The sequence below is a fragment of the Ochlerotatus camptorhynchus genome, unplaced genomic scaffold (genome assembly GCF_037179485.1).
Source record: "Ochlerotatus camptorhynchus isolate MF236.1 unplaced genomic scaffold, CSIRO-AGI_Acam_v1.1 ptg000196l, whole genome shotgun sequence".
Lineage (NCBI taxonomy): Eukaryota > Metazoa > Arthropoda > Insecta > Diptera > Culicidae > Ochlerotatus > Ochlerotatus camptorhynchus.
Window position 1 is genome coordinate 4674589 of NW_027040686.1, and position 14445 is coordinate 4689033.

The window sequence follows — 14445 nt, forward strand, 5'->3', positions numbered from 1 at the left end:
CATTGATATGATTGTGTGGCAAGTCCAATCATACTTCTATGCCCAGGGAAGTCGAGAAATTTTCCAACCCGAAAAATTCCTAGACCGAACCGGGAATCGAACCCAGCCACCTCCAGCATGGTCTTGCTTTGTAGCTGGGCCTTTACCGACTGAGCTAAGGGAGGCCCCAAGGGTCAAGAAATAATACTAATTAATTAGTGAGTCCAGTGTGTTAGCCAACTGGAAGCGATCCATAGCTATGGAGTGAATATACATATAAAATATACAACAAGCAAATGTTATTTTCGAGATACTTAGAAAATTCCATTCGTATCACATTTTTAATAATACAATTTAAAAAGAATTACAGTGTTAATTCCAAAGAAATTATGAGAAATATTTTTAATAAAATTTGGGAGAAACTAGAATTTCAAGAAAATGATGAGATACGAGATTCTGAGATGATTTCCAATCGATTTCTGTGGAGAAGAAAGGAAGTTCTGAATTGTATTCTTATGTGATATTGAGGAGAATTTTATGGGAATCGTGAGAATATCGGTGAATTTTAAGAAGATTTTTTAAGAGGATTCAGATGAGAGTTCAAAAAGAATTATAGGTAGCATTTAAAGGCTGTTGTGAGAATAGCTTCAACTGACTACTGAGGAAGATTCAAAAAAGAACTTAAAGCTGACATTTTTAGATGGATTCTATGGAAATGTTTTGAAGAGTTTTAAGGGAATTTCAAGGAGAATTCCAAAGTAATTACGAGGAGATTTTTTTTTGCAAGTTTAAGCAGAATTCCGAGTTTATACTGAAAATGTACTATTGATTTTGTATGACATTTATTTTAATAAGAATAGTTATTCTCCTAATGTTGATGAGGAGGACAGTAAAAAACATAAACGTGCAAATTTATTATGATAACTAGTTTGCATTTGTGCCATGTTTTAATCTAGAAATATTTTAATAGTTATAAGGAGTTTTCGTGATACAAGAACAAAAATGGCACTTTACACTTTACGCACGTATTTGAGGCGGACAAGAACAATGAATCACAACTGCTCTTCTATATTGTACATAGCTTATAATACGTTACAACTCCTTAGTTGAACATGGCATTAGAATCACTGGAAATTAATCTATGTTTCAATTGGACCATTATCAATTTTTGAAATGAAACTAATTGGAAAAGAAAACATTACTCCCAATAATAAACTTGTACATCCATCGAAAAATAAAAATACAACATAGTTGAAAATGCTAATACAAATAACAGACTAAAGTGGTAACTTCTATACGATAGATGAGGAGGAGATGAAAGTATAGAATTGATTGTTCCGTTTAGAGTACGGCTGTGTGAAAATTGCATATAGAGAGTAGACAGCGAGCTAGGACAACTTTTAGGAAGGTACAAATCGGTTTTATCATCTCTCTTTACCAAACTCCCCCTTTGGAGAGGGATGGTGAGGGATGTTCGAAGTCTTCTAATACCACTCAATCAAAATCTCCAACGTCAAATTTAAATCCACGCAATCCACGCGGAATCATTCTCGTACCAGTAGTAGTCGCCTATTTGATTCCAGATAATTTCGCAACATGCATCAATTCTCCCGTTGAACTGATTCGCATCGAACCACCGACATCGCGCTCGCTTCACACACCTGTAATCATTTGGCAATGAGGGCGATGATCCCATTCTCGGCTGCCGTTCATTGTACCCGGACTGCCTAATACAGACACTCACTTCTAAGTAGATGTTCTGCAGAACATACAAACTGCGTGTACGTACGTACATATTACGAACGGAAGGCAAAAACACACAGTGCCAATTCAACGAACCACGTTCAACGAACCGAACGTTCATATCGAAAGTAAGAGCACCCATCATCACCACCATATTCCATCATCGCCCGGCCATCGTCATCACCATCATCTTGGACAGCGTAAATTCGCAACAACAACAACGGCGACGGACTGAAAACCCTAAAACGGCAATCTCAAGCCAACCGAACCTGAATGAAGTAGATGATGAGAGGGATGGATGTAGGTATTAAATACCAAGCGCAAAAGCCAGTCAACTGGGAAACAACAAACCGAAAGAGAGCACCAACCAACCAACCAAATGAACTGACTCGTGCAAAAGAGGTGTATGATATGGCAAAATGTGCGTGTTGCACTGTGCGCGGTTTGTGTGAAGGAGAGTTCCTTGACACCTGCCAGGACAGGAGAACCATCCAGCGCTGGACGACGGGAAAGAAACAATAACAAAACAGAAGACTCGTTACGGCGGAATGAGCGCGGCGAATGTTCTCTCATTCGTCTGTTGTGCTTTTAAATATACCTGCAAGGTGCCGCTGACCCTATACGATCCCCCATCATCCACATTCTGAGAGCGGTGCCGGATTGTGATATCACACGATGTGTAACAGCTATCTCCCTCCTTTAATATAGTAGGAGTAATGAACGAACGTTGGTCGTTCTGTTCCTTCAATTCCATATTTTCCAACCGCAACTGACTTGACTTGGCGCGGCTGCTCTTACGCTCTAGACTAGACTCGCAGGGTTACAAACTACACTTTGTACTCCAGGAAACAAGGAGGGGTGTTTGGCCAGGCGCGTTCAATGACTTTTCGACGTCTGGTGGTGAACGGGTGCGGTGGTGCGGGGAGATGGTTGACCGATGATCCTATATGTATTTACAAGCCCTTTTTATTGAGGGTGAGGCATCGTGCACAAATTACGCGACGCATGATGGGGAGGAAGGGGGATCGAGCTTGCTTTACTTATAGCTACAATTGACCACTTTGTCAAGCAGCTTTGGCGTGACTTTCTACCAGCGATTTTACAAAACTGGACCAACTAATTTCTATTTTTTATGAAACGCACAAATGTTGGCTACTTTTCTCGTGGTTCTAGAAGAAAACATCTCAAAATAATGTTTTATTTCAAAGTTCGAGTGGTAGTAAACGTCATTTTAACTGCTCGAATGAAGTGGTTAATTGCAAGGTAATGGGAGATGTTACGTAGCAGTGTCATCAAAGTTAAAATGAAAATTAATTTACTGTTTAATAAACGTTGTCAAACGTTACTTATTGTTTCCAAAATCCGGATTTTTTTCGCGTCACGTAATTTGTGTACCGCGCCCGATTCATTCATGCTGGATCGTTAACTGCCAATAACGCTTTGGCAATACACGACCCATAAGAATAGCTCAGTCGAATTTGACTCACAATTCCAAAAAGCAAAGGGTTACTCTGTGAATGAGTTAAATTTTCGTCGCTTTTCCAGGAAAAACAGCCTGAATATGAGGAAACTGAACATTCTACTCACACACTAAACAAATCATGTAAATTTAGGTGCTATGAGACTGACATATACGAGCGTCAATTTAGACATAAAATTGAGTCATAACAGACACGATATTCAGCTGAATCAAACGTGCTTTTCGTCAAGTAACGAAGTTATCAGTCTCGGAGCATTTAATTTTACATGACATCTTTGTTAACGTCTCATCCTTTATGTCAAAGATGGATTACCTCACGTGTAAAATTAGCTATTTCTAAGTGTGCAGTCTACACGTGAGAAGTCTCAAATTTGATTTTAGTTAACTCATTAATCACATAAAGTGCAGTACGCAATTTGCCTCATGTTTTTCCAGGTTTGTCCAGGAAAAACTTCCCGAATATGAGAAAAGTTAATATTGAATCCTCTCAGTCCAGGTACTACTCCTAGAATGAGTATAGTTTTTGTTAATTTTCCTCATTTTCTGGCAGATTTTGAGGTATTACACAAGAAACCATGAGACAAATTAACTCATCCCTGCATACCTGCACTTTTGGGTATTATGAGTGAACTAAAAATCGATGCGACGAAGAGACTGCTAGCTTTCTTTTTCTGATGAAGTCGAACAGCTTCGCAGCATTCTAGTACCTCAGACAGCGTTACAAACAAATTTTCAAACACTTGTCTCTTTTTCCCCCGTCGCTTCATTCACCATTGGTCAAGAAATTTCAAGCTTCGGTGAAGCGGACTAGTAAAAGAGCGATGATAGTTTCGTCTTTCATGACATCATGACGTATATGACGGAACATGAAAATATATAGGGGAAATGGATGTAATGTCGGCCTAAATGCCCCTAGTTTGGGCCCATACATAAATTCAGCAATTGACTAAATTTTCAATAGCGTTCATCTAGATAAAATTGATCAATAGCAGAATTTCAGCGATGGGCCCAATCTTAAATCCATAGGCCAACATTAGAGCCATTTCCCCTATGTTTAATTTATCTTCTATCCACATATTTACCTTAAAAAAATAATTGATAGAGTGTTTGGTGAAAGGGATTGAAAACCATAATGAGATTTCGTTTCAACTCGATAATCGACGTTACTTTCATTGAAAGCGATGAACAAAGCAACGATGTCTGCCTTTCGTTCTAAGCGTGATTCTTTTTCATTCTCCTTTCGAGCTGATAGTCTAGCTAGGTGTTATAGAATTGATACGTTGAATACGTTGTATGAAAGAAACAAAACTCGAGTTCATTTTAGAGCTTCGAAAATGTAGAGCCCTGCGCTTGACTGCCATGTGACAGCAAAGTAACGTATACGCCATTATAGCCAATTTTCAATTTTTTAACATTTTCATATTCACTGCAAAAACTTGGATTTAGACCATTCGACCATTCGGTCGTCAAATTTTACATTAGAATATCATGATTTACTTATTATCGTCAGGGTTGGTAAATGCAATCCTCGAATGCTCAAAGATTCCCAACGCCAAATGATTCCCTGAAACATGATGCATTTTCAGGCAAAAAATTAACGCTACAAACGAAGCCGACATGAACCCTACATTAAGTTTTCTGCTAAGTAGCAAACTCAAATTCGTTGACAGCTTTCAACTACTTAGCTTCCGAAATGTTAATGTCACGGATGTAGGTACAATCTTTTCCCATGATTCATCATACCTCAAAACGAAAATCTCCCATCATCATCCCTATGATGCAGCTCCGTTTGGCACTTGTTGTAAATTTTTCAACTATTCTCCTCTCCATTCCAAAACCCACCCACACCTCCACGCCACACTTGACTGCTCGAGTTTGTCTGAGCGACTCCATCCTTCTCCTAGCCATTGTCCGTGCTGGCGACATCAGACAGTTGCTCTTGTAGTAATACTCTCGGAAAATGATGGAAATTTTCCCTTTGTATCACCACGTACCTACTGAAACTCCAAAAACGCGACTTAAGGTGATACGGCACGTCATGTAACAATGGCTGTCCCCACAATCATTAAATAAACGTGTTTTGGTATGCGTACGAAAGACATCTTCCTACAAAATAGTAAATTACTAATTACATACCTTAAAAAATGGGCCAAAATTGTATGAATAAGATCTGGATACATATTTGTACACTTTCTCACCAAAATATTACCAGTTCATTCACGCATTCACAATATTTGCATGAAAAAGTACGATCAGTCGATTTTGTTCTACTCTGGGCATGTAATTTAACTAACTGTTTTCACTAGCTTCCAGTTTTCAGAACCACACTAAAAACAATTACGACACGTGCTTCTACAAGCACTTTCAATTTAATTCACTTTTAAAGATGATATTTACTTCAATGATATCATTTGCATCGTTAAAAACGCGAGCCGCGAATAATTTTGTCAGCTGAAATAGTTTTGTTTACCTTATTTCTACACACCACACTACGAAGGTGTGTGTACAAATCATCTATCATCGTATCCAGTGTTGTCAATTAAATTGAAACAAAGTGTTTAAAAACAATGTTTTTATTGCTTTTGAAGGTTCTTCAACTGTGTTCAATTTATAAACCATCACTAATATATATTAAAACAATATATTATTTCGTTTTTTCCAGAAAAGAAATGGAAGTAAATAAACCTACAAATCTTCTAAAGAGAACCTATTTGTCATTCTGGTTGCACTGGTCGAAGCCATCAGCTGATATTAAAAAGGCGGGAAAAGAATGGTGCAAAAACATAAACATACACGATTAGAAAAAACGTACCCAGCGGCCAGTTCACATTTACCTACTTTTTACTTTGAGTATAATCACGATCATATTCACCTACTATTGGATATAACTGACTTACTTTTGGGTAGAAAGCAAATTTTCAATTCTATAAGATTTGAACACACGTGAATGAAAACTACTTTGATTCACTTTACCCACTTTTGGCTTCCTGTAATAAAGTGGCGAGATGTGTGAAAATAACTTACTTTTGGGTACTTTTTTCTTATCATGTACCTGGAAGTTTGAGTGCTGGAATCATTTTTGGACCGGTCGTGTGTAACCAAAGTGTACATAGTGTGGCTTTGAATTAATCAACTACTATGATTACTTGATTTGGTTGGCCTTGGTGGCTAGGCGTATGATATTATTCTGTTTAGAAAGGGATGTCCTTGGGAGGTGGTAGATCGTTAATTTTGGCAGATTGAATAGAAATGAAGTAATGGTGTCAATAATGGATGATAAATAGACATTCGACCTATTAATAACGAACTCTAGCAGCTATGTTTGCGGTAGTTACGACAGTGCATCATGTACACCCACACCCCTACAGGATCAATGATAATCATTTCACTGACACATAGAAACGAGAGAAAAAAAAAGCAAAAAAAGCGTGATGTATCGTATCACCTTAACACTGTATGGAATGTGCTGCTCAATCCTGCTTTTCTCTCTGCATATGCTTGTTCTATTTTTCGTACTGTGCATCGCCCTGATTTAATTTTGTGCCAAAATAAAACAGAGTAAACTTGGCAAAGTGCGGGGGTGGCGACTGCGGGATGTGAAAAATATGGAAAATAATCTGATGCAGAGTGAGAGACAGGGAAAATACAATCATATTAGTCATTAATTCAGTCTAGACTGTGGGGTCTCCCTCGGTTCGCAACTTGTGTTGTAGCAGCAGTGTAGAGTCATCGGAGAAAGCCGTACCGCCCTCTTCCAAAGATGTGAAACAACCGAATAGAATGGTTCAACGAGTACGGATTGAAGGGATGCTCAGTGGCAACGCGTTAGTCGCAGCAGATTGTCCGATAAAGACTCAAGGATTCCAACTAAAGTGCATGTGCTTCGCTAATGGCCTGCTTCCAGTTTTGACATTCAGCACGAACAGCGGCGGACGGCAGTAGTCTGACGAATAACTCGGTTGATAACACCGTGATGCGCTTACAGAATCAAGTTCTTAAGCCGTTTTGCCGTGTTCTCATCTGAATCTTGGATGAGTAGCTACGGATGTGCTCCCAATTCGCAGCTGTTAGTGCGATTATAGATTTTCGGCTTGTAAACGACGCTGTATGAGAGGTTATCAACATCCATGCCCCATGGGGGGATGCAACTTCAATGTACAAGTACGTATGTAGTTCTTTCGTTTTGTAAGTGATTTTGATAAGTATTTGGTCAATTGAAATGTCCCGATTAGATGAATGTTGCTTTTCAGTGAAACAAGAGCAGTGTGGCAGACTATTCCAATTAATCATATTGTCGAGCAGATTTGAGAAGACCTACTACCAACGATTTTAGGAAAGTGAACTGATAAATTCCTGATTTTTCTAGCTTAGCACATATAAGACCCTATTTTCGCGATTAGGACATCTGGGATTCCCAGTACATATGCCACAAAATTGGTGCTTCTAAACATTTAATGGAACGAATAACCAGCTTATTCAGGGAAAACGAATGACGAATCTTTTGTTACTGTATTATAGTCCAGTTAACACATTTTAGACCATTCATGACTTGTCTTGAATGAAATTTGAACTGGATACCTTTATCGTTAGAAGCAGCTAACCACTATTTCGGGCTCGTCCCCAAAAAATACGGATCGATCAGACTCAACCTCCTCCAATTTCCATAAAACATTGCACATTTTTTTAATTATTTAATTCCCTTAAAATTATCCATACGATCCGCTTGGAACCAGCCCTAATAAAAATTCATTGGAATTTGACCCTGAATTATTTAGGAACAATCCACAGAATTCAATAGCCTCAAAGTTCTTCTAGGAATTTCCTAGTAATTCTCATCAGAACTTTCCTAGTATTCTTCTCCGCACTTGTTTGGAAAATAATTGGAATCTTCCTCACAATCGTCTAGAAATCTCCTCAGAGGCAAATACAAATTCTACTATCAGAATCAGGATTGCTTCTACTCACTTGCTATAAAAAATCGTTAGACGTTATTATGATATTTTGTACTTGTAAGTTGAGGTTGCAAAGTATGTGTTTGACACATGAAACTTGTCAATTTCGCTTTCAACGTGTCAAAATCAGCGATTTTATGATTTGTGAGTGTTCACTCAGAGTGAGTGCTCGCGAGTCGTAAAATCACTGATTGTGACTATCTGAAAGCGAATTTGACAGGTTTTATGTGTCAAACATTTGCCTTTCAATCTCTTCTTGTATCTAAAAAGTGCAAAATATCATTATAACATCTAATGATTCCAATATTCTTAAAATCATTTTTTTTTTAAGCAAGTGAGTGGAAGCAAGCCTGATCGGAACTCTATTTAACCTGGAACTCTTCTAACAATCACTTTGAAATTCTTTCCATAATTGCCTTGGAGATCTAGTAAAAATTCTCTTGTCGCAAATCATGATATCTAGAATTCAATTTAAATGCTTCAATTTTTTTTTTTTTTGATAAAATCTTAAAAATCCTGGGCTTTGAAAACATTCCAAGGACCACATTTTTTTTCATTTTTCAGGAGGAAGGACGAAGTATTTTTTTTTCCTGTTTTATCATCGAAATTCACGGTATTTTTTCGGTGATTTCAAATATCCAGCTTTAACCCGCTTTTTCAGATTTCCCGGTTCACAGTAATCTTTTATCGAATAAACTAAAACTAGATAATGTATGATAATGTAGTATGGCATCAAGAGTCAGGTTACGCGAAGACACTGCCAAACGAGATAGAAGGAGAGTTTGAATTCTCTTCAACTCTTGCTTCTAGCGGTGAGAAAACTTCTAAAATTTGTTATTTTTAGTAATAGCGACCAGGGTTGCTTCCACTCACTTGCTATAAAAACATATTTTTCGGAATTATGCAATCATTAGATGATATAATGATATGCTGTACTTGTAAGTAACGAGAAGAGGGTTTAAAGTATGGGTTTGACTCTTAAAACCTGTCAATTTTGCTTTCAGAGCGTCACAATAAGCGATCTTATGATTCGTGAGCACTCACGAGTCGTAAAATTGCTGATTGTGACGCACTGAAAGCAATATTGACATATTTTATATGTCAAACACATACTTCACGTCCTCATCTTGTAACTTACAAGTACTAATTATCACTATACCATCTCATGATTTCATAATTCTGAAAAACATTTTTTTATAGCAAGTGAGTGGAAGTAACCCTAATAGTGACATTATGTAGGAATAATATACCGGGCAATATTTGCCATTATTGATATTTTTAATTAAAAAAGAATATCGCCATGCATCCTCAAGTCGATTTTTCACCACCCCATACGATTGAGTACTGCTCACCTTTTGGTGGTGAGTGCTGTCAAAAACACATAATTCTAAAGCAACTCTGAATGATTTTCGGGAGGTTTCTAACGGAATTCTGATGGAAACAGTGAATTAACCCTACGACAAACTTGATCATGCTATTGATACAAACTGAAACTACCCCTAATGATCACCTAAAGTATGCTTCAACTAGAATCCGGAATCACAGTTTATTTTATAACAGCGCCCTAGTGGTCGATTCTGGAATGTTTTGACAACAGTTTTATTTTAAAATTATTCTTTTTTGTGTGCTGAAAGTATCGTTACGATTCGTGCAATTTTTAAAAAGTTGATCTTGTTAAAATTTTGTTACTTCCGGATTCTAACTGAAGCACACGTTAGGTCCAAGACAATCTCTTAAATGTTAATCAATCAATCAATCAAAGAGAATTCTATGGCAAACTCCAACGGAATATCGGTAATAGTTCCAAGAGAACCTAATGCTGAATACAACTACTAAAAACTTAGCAGTATTTCAAACTGAAGATAGTTTTAAGAAAATTTCTAAGAGAATTCATAAGGATGTTGAGCGAATGAGGAGATTTCACGGGGACATTTGAACATTTCCAAAAAAAAATCAGAGCTGTAATTTAGAAGATTCTGACCTCATTTGGAGACTACAAATGTTGACACAAAATGACGTTATCACGTTAGAAATTGCTTAAGATTCTCACTTTAATCATTTAGGAAAATTATCACCATGCTTGACAAAATTTCAAAACTCTTTGGTATCTCGTTCAAAGGAAAAGTTTAAAATTCCGAGCTTGAAAAGAACATCAAGATTCTAAGTGAAATATTTGAGACATCGGACAAAGAATATTCTAACAGAATTCAATCATGTCTAAACATGTATTTTAAGGTTCAAATCAAATTTCAGGTTATTTTCTGTTTTTTCACAGTTAATGTTTTTTCGCAGTTAATTGAAAAAAGGTTGTTCAACTATTTATGTCATGACCTTCTTAAGAAGTTAGCTTCATAACAACAAATAAAAAACTATTCTCTTAGGTAGTTTTATGATATTAGTCTTCTTATAAACTTTGATCTTAGTAGTTTTAGCATCTATGGAAAAGACTGCGAAGAAAACACAACAATTGTTTTAGCCTAATTTGGCATCAATTCTGCACATAAATCTTGTCAAAAATTGAAAAAAATAGTTATTTAGACTTTTGCCAGGAGCAACCCAATTCAACTTGTTCGCAACTACAACCTATTGAATGCCGACTGTAGATGCTGAATGGCTGTAAAGAGCATCTTCAAAAAGATATAAAGAGCTCTAAAACTTTTAAATAAACAAAAATAGACTGTAACGAAAATACACTGTCCGAAACCACCAGTGTTGGGAAAATATCAAAAAATCAAATCTCACCAACGCCCAAGATCACACTTGATTTTCGTAGACAAAAATCAACAAGCAAACAACTGCGGTTTATTTTGCAAGCTGTGATATCGCAGATCGGAATATCAAGCTAACAAAACTCACCAACTACAAATATCACCAAACTGTGGTGAGATTGAGTTTAATGATTTCAAAGGAGCTTGTAAAATCAATATCAAGCATGATATTTTGTTCCAATATCACGCGTGATATTGCGAGCCCATGAGAGCGGAAAAATATCAATTGATTTCTGATTTTGCCAACACTGGAAACCACATAAGAGCAACTAAACCTGACATAATACCATTCCCTTAAAGAATATTTGTTGGTCTAATTTTCTTTGTTAAGTTTTAACGGAGGACATGACACACATATTCGAATAATTATTTTTTATTTTTTTACGCATATGGAAGGAACATTTTGTTTACAACTTATTTTCGATACAGTCCTTATGCTCCTTTAATGTCCATTCATGTTACTTCCTAATGCAACTTTTGAACATTAAAATATTGTTATCATTGTTTTTATACCATCAACATTTTTTGTTTAATAAATATGATTAATTTAGGCTTTGTGGTAAAGCTTCTGTTGTATCTTCCATCGTCCAAAACTATTTTTTGTACTTCAAAACAGTGTAAAGGGAAGGAAAAGGTTAATGTGTACGCAGCCATAATTTTAGATTTTGAAGAGGTACGAAAGATGCACAACAAATAAGGATTCCACTAGAACACATGAATCAAAGTTACATAATTTTGAAATAAAGAATCTGCTTGTACTCAATCTCTCATGAGCAGCACGGCTTTGACAACATATCCAATCAAACAAAATCCGTCCTTTCTAGATACACTTAAAGCATCAATCGACGCAAACCTAACACAACGCAATTTTTGCTATGCACAAACATTGTATATGCGTAGGGACGAACGACCCTCAAAACGAAGGATTTTCCATTGGTTCCAATCGGCCTTGATACAAAAAAAATATAAATCCAAAGAAAGAATGCAGGTTGTTCTAAACACGAGGAAGGAGTTGTAGTCCAGGTAGGGAAAGGTAAGCTACTTACATCATCGACCTCGATAACATCATCGTCGGAGTCACGGATGTTGTCTTCGTCGTGTAATTCCAGATCAAAAACACCAGCCATTTTGGTGTCGCCGTGTGTTTACTGTTTTTTTTTTCTATATTTACTCTTCTTCTATTTTCCACACTGCCTCGGAAATTCCTGCAGGCGCAATTTATCACTTTACTTTTCCTCGGAACTTTTCACCGTCCTTCGACGCTACGCCACTAAGGAATGAACACTGATTTTTAAGTCTTCTTTGCAGTTAAGCTCGGTAACTGAAAAGATCTTTACCACACACTAACTATTATTCACCGCAATTTTTCTTCACATTCCTCCGGTGCTACAAGGGCTGAATTCCCGGAATCCGCAACTCTCGGGGTTTTCCCTCAGCAGACACAGCAATGAAAACAAGTTTTGCCGTTTTTTCTCCCACCAAACTGCACTCAAACTCGATGAAAAATCCTATCAAAATAAATGCCGTTAAAGAACACCTGAGGGTTTTGAGCACTGAACTAATGTTTTTCCGTTTTCTCCGAAAGCGAAAAAAGTGCGAATATTTTTCCGAAAAATCACACAATAATGGCGCGGTTTGTTTGGTGAAATTCGACGGACGAGGCTGTTTTGTTCTTTTGCGTTGTCAAAAACGTTCTGTCACTCGCCGTCGCTTAGCTCGATGGCACTGCGCTGCACACGCACACTACCGTACACCGGATTGCAGGTATGGAAGAAAAATTACACCCGAGCGAGCACACACCACACACACACCACCACGCGCACGGTTACTGAAAGTGAGGATGAGTGCGAGAGCTTTACTGGTGTGTTTAGAAAACCGCACAACAAAAGAGGAAAGGAATACTACGCACGCACACACGCTTGGCTTCTCTCTTCCTGTGCGTTTTATTATTTTTTGCCAACCACCTTCAGCGACGTCTGACCAAATTTCAATGGGGTACACATGCCAAATTCGGTCAAATGTCGTAACAGGTCGTAATTAATTATGCCAATAAATGCGAAACACACGGAAAGCCGCTTTCGGAAGTCTCGAATCAAAGGCTGCTAAAAAAACATTCAATTTAGAAAATTTTAAAGATACTTCAGAATCGCGATAACAACGTATCAGCCCGTAGATAAGGTTCACCTTTGCAACACAATTCTGTTACGTATTGACGGATTTTTTTTTTGGCAAATAAGATCACTGCTTATTTTTATACAATTTGCACAAAAGTTTAAAACCCAATGACTGGTCATTCGAAAAAAAAATACAATTTTATGTTATCCACGACGGCTGTTCAAGAGCATAATCGAATTTTTGATATTAAATCCAATTGATATCCCGGCGTTAAATTTAACAACGATCCGCAAGACCGCGTGTTTGCACCTATGATCCAAAAAAAATCAACGTCTTCTTACGCGACGGCTTTTCGATTGTACCGCACCGCACCACCGATTCGATAATTAGGTAGTTAAAAAAATGCAGCTTTTTTCGATCCTCTCGGTGACGACACTCGCTAAAAACTACACGCTAATTTCATCGTCCCTGAGACCGCACCAAATAAATAATAATAAACCTTTTAGTTTCTTCCTTGCTGCACCACACCGCACTCTTCTATAAACGGGTAAAAATATTTTCTTTTTGACCAAAAGTAGTTGAATATGAACAAAATCTCCCCTCTAGGAGCCGAACGGAAAACACGCACGTCGCGAACCAAGTGTAACCATCGTCTAATCAATGGAATGGTTATTCCGACTGCTCGGAGGCGTTCGCAGAACGGATTTTTACTACGTACAACGCATACGTACGGTTACTCTATTTACGATTACCACTACTACGATACGAGCCGGAAAATATTCGCGAAGTTGAACCCGAATCGACGTCGACGTACATAGGTAGTTAGATACTGGTTTAATTATATTAAAAAAAAAGGATTTCAATTCAATGTTGAAATCATATTAGATATTAATTGTAATTACTTAAAATATTACATTTATTATATTACTTTCAATTAAATTTTCGAGCGCACTATTTAAAAAATCAGCCCAAACTTTTAATCCTACAACATTTTCGACCCTGATTACCATATACATATTCAAAAATGTATTTACGAACAGCTAGCAACAAATTAGTAACGCTAAGTAGTGGCAAAATTTAATATTGGCCATCTTTGAATCAGAAGTATCCCTGAGTGCGACGCCGGTTCGGCTTCAGCATCAATGCATACATTAGAATATTCCACACATCACCACCTATCACCACTACATGAAAGGTTTGCCGATGTACCCCAGTGCATGAATAGAATGGAGTAACTGGAAAAACAGAAAATACAGCAGCTCCGCAGAACGTCGACCTTGGCTTGGCGAGACATTTTTAAAAAGCACCGTTAGGGTGGATCGGTCTTGACGAGGCCGATACTGGGGTGGGACGTGCTGACTTATCATTCTTGTATGAAATTGGTTCCAAACGTAAACAAACCCTGTAG

At 37.5% G+C, this 14445-nt stretch overlaps 2 protein-coding genes across 5 annotated transcripts in view; both read right to left on the minus strand.

Moving 5' to 3' along the window:
- S6k (Ribosomal protein S6 kinase) overlaps positions 1 to 13686 on the minus strand; it is a 152616-nt gene extending 138930 nt beyond the window's left edge. For 2 of the 4 annotated variants that reach the window (XM_065223762.1, XM_065223764.1), the window contains exons 1-2: positions 13537 to 13686; positions 11969 to 12430 (exon numbers count right to left, since the gene is read on the minus strand). In XM_065223762.1, coding sequence (XP_065079834.1) covers positions 11969 to 12049 — 81 coding nt within the window. In that variant the 5' untranslated portion in view covers positions 12050 to 12430; positions 13537 to 13686. Of the gene's footprint in view, positions 1 to 11968; positions 13505 to 13536 lie in introns of those variants that run through there. The other 2 variants (XM_065223765.1, XM_065223763.1) reach the window with 2 other exon arrangements.
- Positions 1 to 14445, minus strand: part of LOC135702723 (probable peroxisomal acyl-coenzyme A oxidase 1) — a 365647-nt gene extending 351202 nt beyond the window's left edge. Inside the window, exon 1 of the mRNA XM_065223770.1 lies at positions 14429 to 14445. The gene's annotated coding sequence lies outside the window, so the exon portion shown is untranslated. The remainder of the gene's footprint in view (positions 1 to 14428) is intronic.